The following is a 19,609-nucleotide window of genomic DNA, read 5'->3' as shown; positions in this document are numbered from 1 at the left end:
AATAAACCATGGATCCTGGTCTCCGTAAAGCTTTGTATAAGGCTGTAACAGAAGGTGATCACTCAACTTTACGCTTGAAATTATCAGAGGCAGCAAAGGATAAAGAGTTGGTTTACCAGAACGATAACACTCTACTCCACATCGCCGCCAACTACGACAACGTCCCAGTTGTGAGGGTAATCCGCGAAAACCAACCAACAAGTATACTCAGAAGCAAGAACTACAGAAAAGACACCGCACTCCACATTGCTGCACGCCATAATAATGTCGAAATAGTTAAGTATCTGTTGGGTTGGGCTAAGGAAGTAGACGAAGAAGAGAATCAGTCTAAATCTGATAATTTACACAAGAAAAAGAAGCCCAAATCTGCTGAAAAAGTAAAGGGCAATCAATTAGAACCACATAAAACAGTGAAGAAAAAGAACAGAGATGGGAACACAGCGTTGCATGAAGCTGTTCTTGGGCGTCACCATAATGTGATTGAGGTGTTGAGGGAGGTTAAGGAGCTCATCTTCATTAAGAATTTTTTTTTTTCGCTAGAAAATCATTATATTAAAATGGAAGAAAAAGGAAGAAATCACAGAGGTACATCAAACTGAGAAAATAGAGTGAATTAAAAATAAAATCGATTCCCTGATCCCCACCTTCGGCATTGCCATCAGCAGAGGAAAGAGAATCCCACTAATCAAATCTATAGTTTGGTCTGCCATCAGCATCTCTTCTGATGAAATCCTTAATGTTGGCAGGAAAGTCAACATTTATGGCTGATATCCCTGTCTTCGCCGCATCTCTAGCCAAGTAGTCGGCAATTGAGTTCGCTTCTCTGAAGTTGTGAGTTATTTTCCATGTGATACTCTCCAAATATGATTGGAGGAATATCCATCTCTGCAAGGCAAACCATGGAATTTTATTTTGCTGGATAGAGATTGCAACAGCACTAGAATCCGTCTCTACCCACAGACATGGAATGCCCATCTCCCTAGCACGCATCAGCCCCACCATTAGGCCTTCGATTTCAGCTTCGAAGACTCCCGAGACACCCATAAAAATTTTGTAGGAGCCAAGAACGCCTCCCCTGTGATCACGAAAAATTCCTCCTGCACCTGCACGACCTGGGTTCCCCCTTGAGCTTCCATCAAAATTCAATTTAATCCAATTTGCCTCGGGTCTGCACCAAAAAACCTCTAAGATTGATTTTGGTGGAGATCGCTGAATCGGAATACCAAGCTTCCTGCAGCAAATGAGATCAGACATTGTCTTGACTTCACCTTTAGTGCTTGGCTTAGCAAACTGAATATCCTCTAGAATCATCTGCTTCAGGTATCTTGCCGGTCGTTCCTTGCCATCATGCCTTCTCATATTTCTTTCGCGCCAAATGTGATCAGCTACTGTTAGTAACCCCATGATCCATGCCTCTTTGCAGCAAACTGATTTCTGTTTTCTTCTCCACCATGTGAGGAAATCGGCCATGGTTCCAGCAGGCTGCCATTGCACATTGAAGCATCCACAAAAAAAGAGCCATATTTCTTTGGAGTAGGAGCATTGAAGGAAAATATGAGACGATGTCTCAGCCTCCATTCCACATAAGCTGCATTTAGAGACAAGGACTATGCCCCTCTTTTGAATAGCGTCATCTGTAGGGAGCTTGTCGTGCACCATTCTCCAACCAAAGATAGACACCCTAGGTTGCATCTTTTTACCCCAAATCAAAGAGAAACATGACACTTTCGGGTTACGAATCCTAATATCTTCCCAGGCAGAATTAGAATTGAAAATCCCATCAGATGATAGACTCCACAGGCACATATCTTCACAGGGATAAGATGGAATTTTAATGGTTCGAATTTTCTCAAAAATATCATGCAGCAAAGGGGAGATAACATTTGGCAATTTCCATTTAAAATTGTGAATGAAGTCACTGACCTTTCCCTTGCAGAGAAGACTCGACTCTCCCTCCAGGCCAACTAGCTCTAGGATGGATTTGCCGCCCAACCATTTATCTGACCAGAAATTAATGCTGTCCCCATTTCCAATCATCCAGGCTTCTTTGGTGGTCATGAAGTCCCACATCTTCCTAAAGCCTGGCCAAATCGATGAAGGCTTATAGGACTTTTTGAAGGAACCATCACCCCTCAAAAATCTCGCCCTTAAGAATTTGCATGCTAAGGAATTCTCATGCTTGACCCTCCAGACCATATTACAGAGCATGGCTTTGTTTATGTCTCTGAGCCTTCTCAGTCCCAAACCACCTTCCTCCTTAGGCCTGCAACAAAGATCCCATCTGACTGATATTTTTTTTGCGGTATCAATCTCACCTGTCCAGATAAAATTTCTCATCCACCTCTCCATTATTGCAATAAGGGATGAAGGCCACCAATATACAGCTGAACTATGGTTCATCATTCCCAAGATCACTGAGCGGACCAATTCCACTCTTCCAGCCATGGACAAAATCTTCCCTTTCCATCCTGCAAGACGCCCTTTGACTTTATCCAGAATGGGGATTAGCGACTCCTTATTCACCCTTCCCTTAAAGATCTCGACCCCCAAATAGCGGGTGGGGAAGTTACAAATGGAGATACCAAGCTCTTCTGCAATGGCTTGCTTCCTAGAGGCAGGAACAGATCCCAAGAAAAGCTTGCTTTTGTCTAAATTTATTTTCTAGCCGGAGAAGCTTTGATATTTAGCGAGAAAATTATTGAGATTTTTAACATACCTGATGGAAGCATTAGAAAAGATAAAAACATCATCAGCAAAAAGAATATGTGTAGGGATAATCGCCCCACGAGGACCCGATAGAGCTTTAATGTTGTTATTGGCTAGGAGCTCAGATAAGCCTCTACAAAGAACCTCTTCAGCAATGATAAACAGCATAGGCGAGATTGGATCTCCTTGTCTCAGACCCTTCTCCACACCAAAGTATCCAACAGGGCCACCATTTAACAGAACTGAGATTCTGGCAGAAACAAGGATCTGATGGATCCAAGAGATCCATTTTTCCGAAAATCCAAATCTCCTCAGAACATGAAAAATAAAATTCCAAGAGATGGTGTCGAACGCCTTCTGGATATCAATTTTTAAACCCATACCTCCACCTCTTGTGGATGCAAACATCATGTTTGCCAGCTCCGATGCAAGTGATATGTTGGAGTGAATGATCTTCCCTTTCTGGAAGGCCCCCTGCTCCTCAGAGATAATTTTTGGAAGAACACACGATAATCGCATAGCCAGAATCTTTGATATTATTTTGCATAAAAAATTTCCCATGCACAATGGCCTGAATTTGTCTAGGGATAGTGCTCCTTCAATTTTAGGAATCAAAACCAGGAAATTATTATTAATGCCGTAAGGCATGAACCCAGTTCTGAAAAACCATCTGATAGCATTGCACAAATCTGAAGATATGATGTCCCAACATGATTTATAAAAAGCTCCAGGAAATCCATCTGGACCAGGAGCACTATCTGGATCAAGATCCCACACTGCATTCTTAATCTCAGAGTCAGAGGGAATACCATCTAATCGACCTCTATCCCATTCTTCCAATACATTAGGAATGCATTGCAATAAATCCATGTGATTGGTAAGGGGAGTACCTTTGTGAAAATGCTCATAATAACCCGCAACATATTCCTTGATCTGCTCTCTATCAGAGATCAGGGTCCCATCAACCATCTTCAGAGATTTAATGGAGTTCTTCATTCGCCGAATCTTCACTGAGATGCGAAAAAATCTTGAGCATCTATCTCCTTGATTCCTCCATCTAGAACGAGATTTTTCAGCCCATAATTTCTCATAATTTTGCAGGGCCTTCAGATATCTGGTCTTTGCATCAGCTTCTTTGGCATAAATTGAGTCATTTATCCCATCTCTGTCAATTTCAGTCTGGATCTCCTCCATGCATTTTTTTGCTTCCATCATCTCCAAATTAAAATTTGGAAAATTTTCTTTTGCCCAGGAGCGCAGGAAGACCTTCAATCTTTTTAATTTTTGAGCCATAACCATCATTGGCGATCCAGGAATGTCATTCACCCAGGAGGACTTAACTGCATTTAGATAACCCTCATGGTCTGCCCAGAACCTCTGGAAGCGAAAAGGACAGTTTTTTGGTCTTTCAGAGCCTTCAGACACCACCAAAATGGGAGTATGGTCAGACGCCACTCTCTGCAAGACAAGTTGGTGACATTCTTGAAAATAAGAAATCCAGGCCTCATTGCAAAAGCTTCGATCGAGCACAGCAGAGACATGTCCCCTTCTCCTGTTATTAGTCCATGTGAATTTCCTTCCCTGCGAAGGAACTTGAATTAGTGAACAAGTATCCACCATTGCGCCAAAATCTCCCGCTGACCCAAGGTTGAAAGTTCCAGGCCCCCTTTTTTCAGAAGAGAGAAGGGTGGCATTGAAATCTCCAAAAATCATCCAAGGAGTAGTCAGCCCAGGATGGGTTGCCACCAAGTCGGTCCACAATTCTCTTCTAGCAGCTCTTAGGCATTTGGCATGCACTATAGATAAGATGAAAATTTCCTGAGCCCATTGCACAGAGACAGAGATTTGCTGCTCAGAAGACGTTAGCACAACAGGCTTTGCTACACCTCTTCGCCAAATCAGCCATAGATTTGAGACTCCGCCTAGACGCTCGTTATGGATGAAATCAGGGTCAAAACCCAGCTTGTTGAAGAACAACGTAGGAAAGGCGTCAGAGGGAATCATAGGTTCGGCAATGCAAAGGAAATCAGGTCTTTTGTCCCTTAAAATATTCCTCAAAGCTAACCTTGCGGCAGCCTTCTTTATCCCTCTAATATTCCAATAGAGGGCTTTCATTTACTATTTTTTGATGAGGCAATACGGCCAGACTTTCGCAAAGTCTGCTCTGTATTGGTCAGGTGTTTCCCCTTTCCCTGTCTTCCTGGAACCAGATCCAAAGCCTCCCTTTCGCAGAGAGTTTTGTCTATCTACTCTACCTCCTTATGATTAACCACCACCGTGCCACCATTAATCTCAAGAGGGTTGAATGACGAGATGACATTGTTGTACCATTGCAGTGCTTGGCACTGACCAGTCTCATGTTGCTCGCCATGCCTAGACAGGGTCATCACCCGATCACCACTACCATGGTAAATGGAGCTTGAAGATTCCTTCTCTTGTATGGCCCTATGGGTGTTGTTCCCAGCCCCACAAGATGAAACAACATTTCTATAGGAATGTTGACCCAGAAGAGACCCATTTCCACCAACCAACCCATTATCCGATCCATCCATAGAATCCGCCCCATCATCCAAGTCATTCTCCCCATCATCCAAGTAATTCGTGTCAGCTAGATTATTTCTTTCCATATTCCCTTCTTCTTCTAATGGAAGGCATATTTGTATGTCTCCATTCAAATTATGCATAACTGATTTTCCATCAATGTTCCTTAAAGTGTGCGAGTCAAACATGGAAGGAGATCGTTCCTTCGAAAGTAAGGAAAATCTTTCCAAGTTAGACGCACCAGCCATCGGATTCTGCTCATTCCGGCGGCCACTGTTCTCATTCCGGTGACCATTGCTCTGGACGCCTTCCTCTTCATCTACATAGGCCGCCCCTGGAATAGTCTCTTTGCGCTGCGACTCCTTCCTGATCTCTGCGTCCATTCTCACTCTACATACATGGACAGAATGTCCCATTTTTTTGCAGAAACCACATCTGATCAAGGCATCTTCATAAATAATATTTTGTTTGAACCAGAATGTTTCGTTAATTCCTGGTTGCCTTCGTTCTACCTGGATTTCTTCGAGTCTGGTAGCTCCAATCTCTACCTCAACCTGGACTCTCGCAAAAGCGCCCATTGCCGCAGATCGAGTTCGTCTGTCCAGTGCCACAGGTCTCCCTGATGCCTTGGCCATTGTTAGCAGAATCCTCTCATGCCAGTATTCCAGTGGGAGGTCAGGAAATCTGATCCAAACCAACTTGGTTTTGACGTTCTTGGCATGAACATCAAAATCTGCCTTCCAAGGTTGGAATCTGATGATCTGCCCACAGACTCTTGTAAGACTTCGTCTCCACATGGCTGCCATGTCTCCTTCCCTTTCAAATTGTAAAAGAAAATACCCCTTCCCCATAGGAGCCATCTTCACTCCGCCTTTTAGATTCCAATTCTCCTTCGCCTCCTTTCGAATGTCATCCATTGAAAGGTATCTAAAGTTCGTCCTCCCGATCAATGCAAACCTGAACCGTAGCAGTCTTTCCTCATAGGCATCTTGTGGGATTATGATCTTGGTGTAGGCTCCAGCGTGAATAGGATCAGGTAAAGTTCCCACTTCCGGCAAGGCATGACCCACCACAGTAGAGTAGGATCGTCGCACCTCCTCCCTATTTTCATCTGCATCCTTGACCCGATCAACCTCACCTCCCTCTACAGATCTAGAATCATTTTTAGCAGAAGCCGATCTGGAATCCTTCCTTGGAAAATCTGGTTTCAGAAAATCAGTAATCAAAGCCCACGATCCGGAGGCCAGCCATCCTTTGGCTCATGTCCGATTCTAGTATCATTACTCGACTCAGCCATCATCTTCCTTCTGTGAGAGAGCAGAGCAGAGAAGGAGGGAGAGCAGATCCGAAGTTCTCACGGCGTGTGAAGTTCCAAAGAGCAGGTCTGAAGTTCTCACGGTGTCCGACGAGCAGGTCCGAGCAGATCCGAGCGGATCCGAGCAGATCTGAGCAGATCCGATCAGATCTGAAGTTCGCTGACTACTTTGGTGTCCCAGTAGGTTCTTCCACCCAAACTCGTGCAATAGCTCCCCTCCAATAAAAAGTTAAAAAAACCAGCACCTTCGGTACTCAGAGCTCCAAAAAGAACTCAGATCTGAAGCAGAGCTCAACACAGAAGAAAGCAGGAATGAATTTGAATCGCAGATCTGAATCAGAGCTGAAGGAACAGATTTGCAGGCAGTGAAGAAGAAGGGAAGAACGGTGCTGAAGCTCAGATCAGCCTCCTAGAAAGACTCTCCGTCCATGGCCTTCCTCGCCACCGGTGTCATCCTTCGTTCCGGTAGCTCAGATCAGACTCCAAGATCCAGAGTCCTATTCCGGCCAGATCTGTTCGAGGATGAACCTTCGTCCCTCGTTTCAAGACCGTTAGGCTCAATCTGAAATTTTTGACTGCTACTACTACTATCGACGACTCAACGGCAGAGTTTCGACGACCTGCTATTGCTGCTTCCTTAAGAGGGCCACTTGAAAGAGTATATAGTGGGGTTAATAGAGGTTCCTTTTCTGGATGCACTAAAGGGACTTGATCCATTGAGTCAATGACCAAGTCCTTGAGCAACATCTGATATAGTTTTAAAACGGGATTGATACTGATTTAGATAGCTAGGTGTCAAAATATAACTAAAACCATTTACTTGACCGTTTATGATCGAATCAAACTGCACCATATAAAATCGTTCTGATTCTAGTTATCTAGGTCATTTTCCAGATTCGGTTCAAAACCACAAAACTGATAGTTAACCGCTACCAATGGTGTTACCGTGTTTCACTATTTTGATAGGTCTCTACCAAAAATAGGAAAAATGTGTTTTGATGGGTTATTTCTATATTTGATTCTTTGTGTTTTGATGTGATACAAATTATGAAATAATATATTTAATTTTTGTCTTTATCCTTTACCAATGACAATTACATATCCCATCATCTTCTCATTGCAAGTCTCTGACTTCAACTTTCAATTTCAACTCTTCGAAACACACAGAGCTATATCTTCTACTTTCTCTTACTCTCCCATTTCCCTACTTCCTAATCCCTTTTTTTTTTTCCCGTAAAGACTTCCCAATCCCTCTCTGATCCCTAATGTGAACCAAATGTACGGCATTACAAATTGAATTTGCAAACCTTTTTCTAAATTCAACATTATAAACCGCATACAAACTGATAATGAACCGGATAACAAAAATCGATTAGAAACTGTTAAATCCAAAGTTGGATAAGTGCAATTCTGATTTCAGCATACTCCTATCTGGTTCGGGCTTGGTTTCACATTATCACAAGATAAATTGAACCGAAATCAAAACAAATAATCGAAATCGCACCATTTGACACCCCTAGATTTACCTCTATTCTTTATATTAAAAAAAAAAAAAAAGATTTTTATTACATTTTTACCCTTATGTTGTACCAATGGTTTGGTATCAAAGCAATCAAGACTTGGGATCAGTCTCAATCGATACAGGTTCAATCCAGGTAATTTCACGATACTAATCTTTTTTTTTCTTTTTTCTTTTTCTAATGATGGATATCCAAGTCTTTGGTCTGACTAGTCCCGTGGGCCCATACTGCCCCCACAACTGCAATAATTGAAGCCAATAAATTCAACCCTGTAAACTGTATTGGCACTTTTCAACATATGTAACTGGATTCATGTGGTTGACCCCATTTAGTTGGGACAAGCTAAGTTATTATTATATAGACTGTATTATTATGCTACTTAATTTCCGACTACATTATCAATAAAGACATGAGTTTTATCACTTGAAATGAGAAATAAATGGGTGGATTTTTTGTTTTTGTTCTTTGGGAGTGGGAAAGTTTGGAGGAGGAACAAGGGGCTGGGAACATGGTTTTAGGTATCGAAATTGAATCAATCATGATAGATATCGATACTTGATTGATTTACAATGATCAATATCATATATGTATGAGAACAGGTAAAGGCAAAATGGTCCAAAGAAATTCTATATCAGAATTTTTAAGAATAAAATGATCTGATCCAACTTGATATATATGTATCGATATCAATATCGATGGTGATCAATACCATGCAGTAAAATCATGGTTGAGACGTGGGACATGATGTACGTGGTAATGAAGCCCTAGGAAGTCTTCTAGTTTCATGTGTTAATAAATACTATTAAATGCCAACCTACATTTGCGGGGTTGAAATCGTCTGCAATTCCGATCTCGTACAATTCCGTGCAATACCACTTTCAGGCGGTGACATGTGTATTGATACCAATACAATGGTCCAGATCTGATACAACTAATAAAACATTAAATCAGTGAAGAGGCATTTAAATCAGATCTGGACCATTGTATTGGTATCAATACACGTGTCACCGCCTGAAGGTGGTATTGCACGGAATTGTACGAGATCGGAATTGCAGACGATTTTTTTCCACATTTGTGGGATTGAACAAGTCGGTGCCTAGACATAGAGTTCAATTATTGGTAGGGCCAAAGTGTACTGTTAGCCTTAGCACGATAGGCACTCATTTATTATCAATAGTGATTTAAGAATTGCAAAGCATTTATTATCATTGAAGAGATTCAAGACATGAGTTTTCCACCCCTCCCCCTGAGATGAGTTTTCCACCCCACCCCCTGAGATTCCATTCCCCTGGCTGCTATCAGGGGTTGTAGCTACATGTTGCAGTCAAGTAGAAGCCAAGTTTTGATCGTGAGGAGGTACCCAACACTGCTCAAGATCATAGTGGAGAAATACGTCATGTGACGAACCATACCCGAACACGTAAACTTGTAGAAGGAAGAAAGGCTGGTCATTGTAACAGTAATAGAAAAGAAAGATACATGATTAGAAGTGATATAGTTGCAAAGCATAGAATGGAAGTAAATTTGAAAAGGCATTTACACTATGAACACTTATCGTTCTCTAAAAAATAAGGAAAAAACCATCAAGAAAATACTTAAAGTAGGACAAAATCAGCACAACAAACCTCAATCTCAATTGGTCTCACAGTCTTCCTATCGTAGACATTTCAGCACACTGCAAAGAACAAAATAAACTATTCATCAAGATAACACTAAAGTTGGATGCATCAGAACAAGCAAAGGACAATTAGAATTTTTTATAGCAATGGAAGTACTATTACCTTAGAAACCCCTGCAACGACAGCCAATTGGGATTATCTAGAAGAAAGTTGGCATGCGAGATTCCTTTTCTGAAGCTGGACTTCTCTGTTCAGGTACCACAACTCAACTACTTCTATATTAATCTGATTATATGAGCCAACGTGAGTCATGCCAAGTCAGGGGTGGGATGCTTATGTCGAAGATATTTCCTTTTGTCCCCTTGTATCTTTTTTCACAATCTTTGTTCTTCTTCCAAGAACCACTACACAACTACCAGTTTTATGTCTTTCTAAGAGGTTTCTTCTTTACAGGGGCATCATAGCCATAAAATGCTTGCCTTCTAAAAACATATCCTGATTAAATAACAATCACAGTCAACATTCAAAAGATAAGGTGCATTGGAAATGAATATTACAAAGACCCTCACATTCAATAAACAACCAAATTGAAAAAAAATAAAAAAATAAAAAAAATAAAAAACATTATAAAATAAAAAATGAACAAAGTTGTACAAACTGAAGAAAAAAGATTTGGGCTTTACCAGAGTATTCATGTCCCTAGCTTTGTTGTGGTGATCAAATTCTGGTGGCTACTTCTGAGAAACATAAACCAAACATGGCAATTTATTTCCTTCAGTATCACGAATACCATTTTGTCCAAGAAATATCTGTTGCACAAGTCATATGTTGAGAAACAAAGGAACCAGTCTGGATCCCAACTACTTTAGCATTTTATTGTCCTTAAATGTAGTTTAGTTTTGAAAAAAAAATGCATCACAAGAAGACATTTAAAGATGGCAGATTTTGTGTATAAATGCACTACAAGGACATAAACATGTTTATCAAATATTATACAAATTGGATCCCCCGTCCAAGCACCAAAAGAGTGACGAAATGATACTAAGCCAAACAACATTCTCATGAAAAATACATTCTAGATTAACTATGGTATTTTAACACATATCAACCAAATAGAAAGGCATACTTAACAACTCTCTTACTATTAATGGTACTCAGATCATGTTATTGTAAATAGAATAGCACCTTAGTTGGATGATCCAATATACTGATCCCTGGCCATGGTCTTTCTTCTTGCATAGTTCAACCCTCCTTGGAAACCTTCTGTGCCATGAAAACTGACCCATTTTCTTCATATTCCCTCATTTTGCAACAATATCACGTACAACCAAAATTTGAGTATGTCACTACAAAAGAAAAGTGGTAGAATGTTAACACATAATTGTCTAGTGAAGTGAAAAGAGAACCCCTTGGAGCCAATTGTCACTACAACATGAGGCTGAAACAAAAGAACCTTTGTGGCTTCCTTCAACTTCACTTCTAAGTTCCAAATTAAGAAAGAGATCATGATGAGTTAAACTGACATTAGGAAAACCTCATTTGGTAAAATTAAAATAAATAACTACCAATGCTAAGTGTATATTTTAACATAGAGAAATCATAATTACAAATGTTTTCAGAAAAGATTTAGATTTTTTTTTCTATATTTTTTCTTTCATTCTTAATACATATACTTTGTCAACCTTAAGCAAAAAACAAAAAAGAAAAAAAGGGAAAATTATGCCCCCTCCCCTATAGTTTGTCGAAATTACATGTGGGTCCAAGAGTTTGAACAATTTACGTCCCCTTCCCTATCATTGACCGTGTGAACGTGCTCTTAGTTTTATAGAGAAAAAGACCGTATTACCCCCTTTAGTGGGAAAGTTTTTAAATAAGGTGACCATTATACCCTTTTATAATCTCTTATACCCAAAACACTCAAATCATCCCTAACACATAACCGTTGAAGAAGTTTTGGGGAAGACATGTCTGCAAATCGCCCCCATCTGCTCTATTCCTTCTTCTTCACCCATGGCACTACGAGTCCCATTTCACCACAAGTTTCCTGTAAGTTGGAGGCTTCACCGCGAGCAACCCACAAGTATTGAACCCCACTGATGTGCAACCCCATTGCAATTTCATGCATTTGTGTAGCGGACACAGGTGAGAAACTACCCAATGAAACATACAAGACAGAATTTTTAGGTTGACAGTCCAACGACTTGAGGTAATCAGGAACATTGCCATTACTGGTTTCAGATGGTGTGAGTGTGTCTTGAAGTAACATGAAAGGGATGGAGGGACCTATTGGGTAGATGGGTATTGGAAGCATTCCCCTTAAGGTGTCAATTACATGGGCTTGAAGCTCGTAAAAGGAAGTAAATAGAATGAATTGTGCTTTGGTTACCCAAGAGAAGGCTTCTAGTACTCTCTTTAAAATTTTATTCTTGCGAGTGTAAATGGATGGCAGATCTCCAAAGCGTATTGCAGGGATTCCAAGGATGGAGGTAATGATCTCATCTTTCCTTTTCTGTGAAGCAAAAGAAATCAGATTTCCATGATTCTTTCAAACAAATACTTAAAATAGGAAAAAAAATACTAGAATATATGATTGATACATAGAAAATCTTTTAACAGACCTGAGAATTTTTCAACTGGAACTGGTAAGATGGCCATGAGCAAGAAGGAGGTGATAATGATAAGGCAATGAAAACAGTGACGGTGCCATCGGCCAGAGCAAACTCACCGGAATATTCCTTTGATTTCCTATGGCTACTGCCCATCCCAAGGAAGAGTCAGCTATAATTACAAATTGCACGTGGCTCAGCTTCAATGAACGATTCCTTCCCTTCTTGGTGTTCTTCGCTACCTAAGGTTGAAGATTTGCAGAGCAAGGATTGAAGACCTAGGTTGAAGATGATGAAAGTGAAAGAGGGATTTCCCTCTTTTCTTTGTTTGGAGGGTCTTTTTGTCTCTTCACTTAGTTCCGAGGGCATTTTTGGTATAAAAATGGTCATCTTACCAGCTAAGAGTTTCAAACTCACGGACAATATCAGATTGGACTCAAATATAAGAATCTTTCAAACTACAGGGGAGGGGGCGTAAATCGTTCAAACCCTTGGACCCACATATAATTTCGGCAAACTACAAGGGAGGGGGCGTAATTTTCCCAAAAAAAAAATGTTTTCTAAAAAGAAACACCTCCAAAGAAATAAAGACCAGCTGTGTGGTCTACAATGAGAACTTCAGCCATGCCATCCCTATCAAAAGCCCAGGTTATATAGTTTAAAACATTGGATTAAAAGAAAAAAGAAGAAGAAGAAGAAGAAGCAATTAACATAAGGCCAACCTTGAGAACTATTGTTTAATTTTGAATGTATTTTGAAATGAAGCACCTCAATCCCTTGTAGGTCAAATGAATCTTCAATCACAACTATTGTACGTCAATATCATTTAGGTCACCAACAGAAATTGTATGAAAATGTTCCACAAATGATGGTCGTAGAACAAGTAGCTCTTCTAATACTTGATGCATAGTTGGACGGGATTGTGGGTGACTATGTAAACATGCGTGACTATGTAAACATGCAAGTGCTATTCTCACAACAGAAATCACTTCCTTTGCAACTTTTTGATCCGATGGAAAGGTGAGACATGGGTCTAACATATCCCTTAACAACATCTTTTGGCCAACTAGTGATGTTAAAGATGAGATGAGCTCCCTTGGATGCCTTCCCATAATTGTTTCTAGTGCTAGTACTCCGAAACTATATACATCACACTTCTCAGTTATAACCATAGTATAGGCAAGCTCTACAAGGGAAGAAAGAAGAAGGCTTAGTGAAAGTGTATAAATAAGACATCAAATAAGTTTTAAAATAGTAACAAGAAAATATAATATATTTAAAATGATGGATATGGCAGAGAAATGTATGAACTCATAGGTGTCAATTTTAAAGCTCAAATTCAAATTTTTACCCTCTGTCCATGCATATCTGAATAATCCATACCGCCCCCTCTACGTCATCTCTATGATCGTGAATATTTTAATGCTTGATTTATCCACTGGCAAACTCCTTGAGGTTAAACTTCACATATGAACAAGAGAACTTGGGGTCTACCTCTCCCCAAAAATTTGTTGTCCCATTCAATAGGAAACTTGGCTAAAAAATAGTAGTTGATGTAAATAAATTATTCTATGGTTTTGGAGGAAACTTGTGGCCTATACTTCTTCATTACTAGTGAGTATTGTGGCTTTTGACTTTAGTAACCCTATCTATACATGTTTTGTACAGGTAAAACATTGTTTATTTACTACTCAAATTAGCAAATAAATTTTATCATTTCCAAATAGGAGTGGGGGGGGAACCTAATCCACTTGTCCACAAACATCACATCCCCATTTGACATGCCATATGGTAGGAATATGGTCTTCTCGAATAAGTCTCTAGATGGGGCCACCTAGAAATTCTGATCCTTTCAGCCAGTGCTAAAAATTTTGTGGATATATTGTCTACATCACTGTCTACTCCTATTGTAACTTAACTTACATATCTTTAACCTGTCAAATGTAAAGCATAGCAAAATGATATATCAATTTTAGCAAGCTTGGTGTAATGGTAGAAAATAAAGAGTAAACATTAAATGCACGTTCGGCCAATAATGTTGAGATCCACAAAGTAGAGATTACTAAGAATTCTACATAAAGACTCCCACCCACCCCACCCCCACAAACCCCCCTCCCCCAAAAAAAAAAAAAATCTGAGTGGTTTTTTTTATCTCTGTAGATAAGGCTGCATGTGCCTTCTACCAGACTCACCAAATGTATTTTTATTTTTTTGCACTTTGTTTAAATAAATTTAAAATTAAGGGTGGCCTAAAGTACATATGGTGCTCCAACCATATGTACTTTGTCTTGATTAATAAAATTCTATAGGGTTGGTCTCGACTCCTATTACTTTGGGCACTCAAAAAGAATTTTAGTTATTGTAACTTTTTTCTAATTCAATAGGAAAGCGTAGTCGTGCTAGGGATACCTATTTTCTATATAATAAATAACTTACCACAAGATAATAAAGTAACTTACAGATGAAAATAATTTACTCCAAATGAGTAATTTCAGTATTCTATTTTCCCCCTCCACTTCAAAATTCTGAAATTCCTTTAGTTAATTTACAAAAATGTTTTGCCCAGTTTATCTATGACCACCGAGAAATTCAAGGGGATATAAGCAATTTACAATATTCTTTAGTTTCTTTATAAAATGGCTCAATTAAGTAAAATATTTTAGCTTAAGTAAAAAATAAAAAATCTAAAGGGTATTTACAGATGGAAAATTTAAGAATTTATTATGTAACATATAAATGTCATAACAATAGGACATGGGAACATTCATCCTACTATTTAAAACGATTATTTTTTTTTAATCCAAGTTTTGATGATTGTGTACTAAATCTTTCAAAGTTCGGATAACATATTTTTTTCCCAAAATTATTCCAAATTATAATAATTTTACTCCATTTAGACGATAAGATAAGGTAACGAATACTTCAACGGCCCAATCTAGCAAAAATGTCATAGGTTTTAAATACTAAACTGAATAAAGAAATCTTAAAAAACAATAATAACATAGTATTTAGTAGGGACAAATTTACATACCTGGAGCAATATACCCATGAGTTCCTTTAAGTGACGTCCAATTAGATGAGTCTTGCTTTAATAGTCTTGCAATGCCAAAATCAGATACCCGAGCCTCAAGTTCCAAGTCTAGCAATATATTTTTGCTTGAAATATCTCGATGAATTATTGGTGGAATACAATCATTATGCAAGTAAGACAAAGCATTGGCCACACTTTTGATGACATTTACTCTTTTCAACCAATCTAACTCCATAGCCTCAACTTGATTGCTCAAGATGCGTGCTAAGCTGCCTTTTTCCATGTACTCATAAATAAGAAACATGCATCGTGGATGGGAGCAAAACCCATAAAGTTTGACAATGTTCCGATGCCTTATTTCTGTTAGTATACGTATCTCATTCCCAAAGGTTTCATCATTAACTATAATTGTCTCACCTTCCAATGGATGGAACTTCTTCAAAGCTACAACATGGCCAGTAGGTAGGACTGCTCTATAAACATTCCCAAAAGTTCCAGTTCCGATGCAATATTTGGAATCAAAATTCTCTGTTACTTGAATAATATCCTCGTAAGCAATATGGCCATCGAAATTCCATATTGAAAATATATTGCCATGATTTCTTGTTGTTGCTTCTATATTTCCTTTTTTTGCTTTTTTTTGCAAGAGGTAGAAAACACCGATAATTGCAAGTGCTAGGAATACAATTCCTATCAAAGAAGCAAAGATGGATATGAGGACCTTATGTCCATTTTTCTTCGATCCCTTGCTTCTACGAGATTGATTGCAGGGAAGTAGACCTTGAAGGTCACCACATAACCCTTTATTGTTTCTAAACGCTTGTGGTGAAGCATTTCTGAAAACTTTGTTGTTAGGAACAACACCCTCCAACTCATTGTGGGACAAATCAAGCGATACTAAGCTAACCATCTCTTCGAGAGAAAAAGGTATTGAGCCTATGATCAGATTATGGGATAGATTCAAGATTTCCAGCATCATCAAATTCCCAAGCTCTGGTGGTATCGGTCCACTGATTGAGTTATGACTAAGGTCCAATTGAACTTGTAGGGATACTAGATCACCAATTTGAGATGGAATGCTTCCATTCAATGAATTCCAACTCAAATTTAATGAAAACAATTTGGAGCATTGACCAAGTTGAGCCGGGATTGATCCAGTTAACTTGTTTGCCGAGAGGTCAAGAAGCTCCAAATTGATTAATTTATCAATTTCAACTGGTACATGCCCTGAAATATGGTTACCACTTAAATTCAAGTGTAACAAAGTGGATAAACTGCCCAATTCCATTGGTATCTCTCCAATAAGTTTGTTGAAAGAAAGGTCAAGTAGTCCAAGTCGTGTTAACTGAGCAATCTCAGGTGGTATCTTCCCACTAATATTGTTTCCAGAAATCTTTAGCTCTGACAAATTCTTGCATTCTCCCCAATTTGGTAAGAGCTCACCATATAGTCTATTGTGACTCATATCAATGAAATAAAGATGTGGATGTACACCAAAACTATCAGTTATATTTCCAAAAAATAGGTTGTTATCAAGTCGAACTCTTGTTAAGCTTGTGTAATTTCTAAAGTCTGGAATAGGACCCATGAGATTATTGTTATCAACCGTTAATAATTGAAGTGATCGTCCTTGGCATATTTGTTGCGGTAGGCTTCCAGATAATTGGTTGTCATACAAATTGAGCCACTCTAGTCTACTTAAATTAGCCAGAGAATGAGGGAGTGGACCACTAAGTTTGTTTTCAGATAGCTCCAAGTCAATAAGATTTTTCATATCTCCGATTTCAGAAGGCACTGGACCAGATAATTGATTGCCATACAAAGAGAGGATCTTCAATCTAGTTAAATTAGACAGAGAATGAGGGATTGGACCACTGAGGTTGTTTTGAGATAGCACCAAGTCAATCAAATTTTTCATATCTCCGATTTCAGAAGGCACAGGACCAGATAATTGGTTTGAATGCAAATAGAGAGTCTCTAGTCTAGTTAAATTAGACAGAGAATGAAGGATTGGACCACTAAGGCTGTTTTGAGATAGCACCAAGTCAATCAAATTTTTCATATCTCCGATTTCAGAAGGCATTGGACCAGATAATTGATTCGAATACAAATAGAGGGTCTCTAGTCTAGTTAAATTAGACAGAGAATGAGGGATTGGACCACTGAGGTTGTTTTGAGATAGCTCCAAGTCAATCAGATTTTTCATATCTCCGATTTCAGAAGGCACAGGACCAGATAATTGGTTTGAATGCAAATAGAGGGTCTCTAGTCTAGTTAAATTAGACAGAGAATGAGGGATTGGACCACTGAGGTTGTTTTGAGATAGCTCCAAGTCAATCAGATTTTTCATATCTCCGATTTCAGAAGGCACAGGACCAGATAATTGGTTTGAATGCATATAGAGGGTCTCTAGTCTAGTTAAATTAGGCAGAGAATGAGGGATTGGACCACTGAGGTTGTTTTGAGATAGCTCCAAGTCAATCAGATTTTTCATATCTCTGATTTTAGAAGGCACAAGACCAGATAATTGGTTTGAATGCAAATAGAGGGTCTCTAGTCTAGTTAAATTAGACAGAGAATGAGGGATTGGACCACTAAGGTTGTTGTGAGATTGCTCTAAGTCAATCAAAATTTTCATATCTCCGATTTCAGAAGGCATTGGACCAGATAATTGATTCGAATACAAATAGAGGGTCTCTAGTCTACTTAAATTAGCCAGAGAATTAGGGATTGGACCACTGAGGTTGTTTGTATATAGGTCCAACATAACCAAATTTACCAGATTTCCCATTGCGTAAGTTATTGGACCACTGATGTAATTGCCACCGAGATCGAGGTGGGTGATCATTTTGGAGAGGCTACCAATTTGATCTGGTATGGGTCCTGTGAGTCCATTGCCACTGAGATTGAGACTGAAGAGATTGGGAAAGGAAGAGAAGGTGAAGTTATGAAGCGTACCTTGCAGCTCCAGTCCTGGAAGGCTAATCTCAACCACGCTGGTTCGGGCTTTGTTACAAGTTATACCAAACCAGTTGCAGCAGGGGATTGGTGCTGAGGATGATGATGTAAGCTTCCAAGAACGGAGAGCAGGGACAGAGTAGTTTTGGAGAGTGGCTTTCCATTTGAGTAGAGCCTCTGTTTCACTTGATGACGACTGAGAGGAAGAGACCCCTAATCCACTACCAAACGCAGAGGAAGTACTGAGGAATAAGATGATAAGGCAAAGATAGAAAAACGACATTAATGGAGTCGGAGAAGTAGTGGGAGAAGAACGGGTGGATGAGTAGTAATAAGCCATGGGTTCGGTACTGTATGTATGTTGTTTGCAGTGAGTTAATCAATCATACATACATACATACCATTATGCTGTCATCTTGATTGCTAATTTATAGAGAAGCGTTCATAGAGAGTGATGTCGTCCATTAAATGCTCTCTATTTATTCTTTGATGTGGAAGAATCAATCTTACTACAACTGATTCAAGGCTTAGAAATCAGAAAAGTGAAATAATAAATAAATAAATTTGAGATAGACCCACACGGTTTTGTTTTTCCAAAGGAAAGCAATTCACTTTTTGGAAATTTGAAACGAAGGTGTCGGTGTTCCATAGTACAGCTAAGTTTTACCAAAAGAAAAAAAAAAAAAAAAGTACAGCTAAGAAATCACAATCCAACGGTTATTAGTGAACGTAAGAGCTACGTTTTTGTCGGTGCGAGCGTTGGAAGGACTCCACTGTAGCCTGTAGCGTTGCAAAAGGGCTGAACGTGAAAAACGTAATCGCAAGTCAACAAAAACGTGAACCCCGCCGGATGGGTTTGTAAGAAATGGGGTTGTGAGAGAGAGGGAGAGGGTGGGGATGCTAAATCTTCTATTGTCTCTTCCTATTCCCTCTCTGATCTCTAAATGTGAACCAAATGTAAGATATTACATACTGAATTTACATACCGTTTCCTAAAATCGACACTATAAACCATATCCGGTTTGGTTTTGGTTTTGGTTTCGGGTTATCAAAAGATAAATCCCACCGAAATCGAAACCATACCATTTGACAACCCTAGATTTACCCCTATTCTCTTAAAAAAAAAATATATCGATTTTTATTACTTTTTTACCCTTAGGTTGTACCAATGGATTGATATCAAAACGATCAAGACTTAGGATCAGTCTCAATCGATACGGGTCCAATCCAGGCAATTTCACGATACTAATCCAATTTTTGAAACAATGCTCCAATAGAGCACTCTTTTACAGTTCTGGCATATTAATTACAAT

General features: G+C 39.2%; 4 protein-coding genes across 4 annotated transcripts; 1 reads left to right on the top strand and 3 right to left on the bottom strand.

The window, feature by feature from the left end:
• The first annotated feature begins 8 nt into the window (after window positions 1-8).
• LOC122069485 (putative ankyrin repeat protein RBE_0317) lies at window positions 9-794 on the top strand. Its single transcript, XM_042633503.1, has 2 exons — window positions 9-497; window positions 747-794. Exons 1-2 carry the CDS (start codon window positions 9-11, stop codon window positions 792-794), a joined length of 537 nt encoding a protein of 178 aa, XP_042489437.1.
• Window positions 795-1,147: 353 nt separating this feature from the next.
• On the bottom strand, window positions 1,148-4,821 carry LOC122069484. Its single transcript, XM_042633502.1, has 5 exons — window positions 4,453-4,821; window positions 3,325-4,287; window positions 2,717-2,973; window positions 2,383-2,608; window positions 1,148-1,231 (listed from the first exon to the last, which is right to left on the bottom strand). Exons 1-5 carry the CDS (start codon window positions 4,819-4,821, stop codon window positions 1,148-1,150), a joined length of 1,899 nt encoding a protein of 632 aa, XP_042489436.1.
• Window positions 4,822-13,314: 8,493 nt separating this feature from the next.
• LOC122069483 (probable leucine-rich repeat receptor-like protein kinase At1g35710) lies at window positions 13,315-18,636 on the bottom strand (the record flags this gene model as incomplete). The annotated part of the gene is made up of 2 exons (XM_042633501.1): window positions 18,297-18,636; window positions 13,315-13,493 (listed from the first exon to the last, which is right to left on the bottom strand). Coding segments are annotated over exons 1-2 (519 nt in total), but the record flags the coding sequence as incomplete, so codon positions are not given.
• LOC122069470 (MDIS1-interacting receptor like kinase 2-like) lies at window positions 14,493-17,726 on the bottom strand. The gene has a single exon (XM_042633482.1). It carries the CDS (start codon window positions 17,686-17,688, stop codon window positions 15,331-15,333), a length of 2,358 nt encoding a protein of 785 aa, XP_042489416.1. The 5' UTR covers window positions 17,689-17,726; the 3' UTR covers window positions 14,493-15,330.
• Window positions 18,637-19,609: the final 973 nt, after the last annotated feature.

The sequence above is a fragment of the Macadamia integrifolia genome, unplaced genomic scaffold (genome assembly GCF_013358625.1).
Source record: "Macadamia integrifolia cultivar HAES 741 unplaced genomic scaffold, SCU_Mint_v3 scaffold624, whole genome shotgun sequence".
NCBI classification, from domain to species: Eukaryota; Viridiplantae; Streptophyta; class Magnoliopsida; order Proteales; family Proteaceae; genus Macadamia; species Macadamia integrifolia.
Note: the sequence above shows the minus strand (reverse complement) of the source record. Positions and strands in the feature narration are given on the sequence as shown.

What these genes read in the sequence shown, in the direction of transcription:
- LOC122069470 (XM_042633482.1), bottom strand. Translation starts at nt 17,688, where the DNA reads ATGAAAAATCTGATTGACTTGGAGCTATCTCAAAACAACCTCAGTGGT.
- LOC122069484 (XM_042633502.1), bottom strand. Translation starts at nt 4,821, where the DNA reads ATGAAAGCCCTCTATTGGAATATTAGAGGGATAAAGAAGGCTGCCGCA. An exon ending in TTTTCTAATGCTTCCATCAG is followed by an intron (nt 2,609 to 2,716) that starts GTATGTTAAAAA and finishes TCCTGCCTCTAG; the next exon opens with GAAGCAAGCCATTGCAGAAG. An exon ending in TGATGAACCATAGTTCAGCT is followed by an intron (nt 1,232 to 2,382) that starts GTATATTGGTGG and finishes CATTTGCTGCAG; the next exon opens with GAAGCTTGGTATTCCGATTC.
- LOC122069485 (XM_042633503.1), top strand. Translation starts at nt 9, where the DNA reads ATGGATCCTGGTCTCCGTAAAGCTTTGTATAAGGCTGTAACAGAAGGT. An exon ending in TGATTGAGGTGTTGAGGGAG is followed by an intron (nt 498 to 746) that starts GTTAAGGAGCTC and finishes TAATGTTGGCAG; the next exon opens with GAAAGTCAACATTTATGGCT.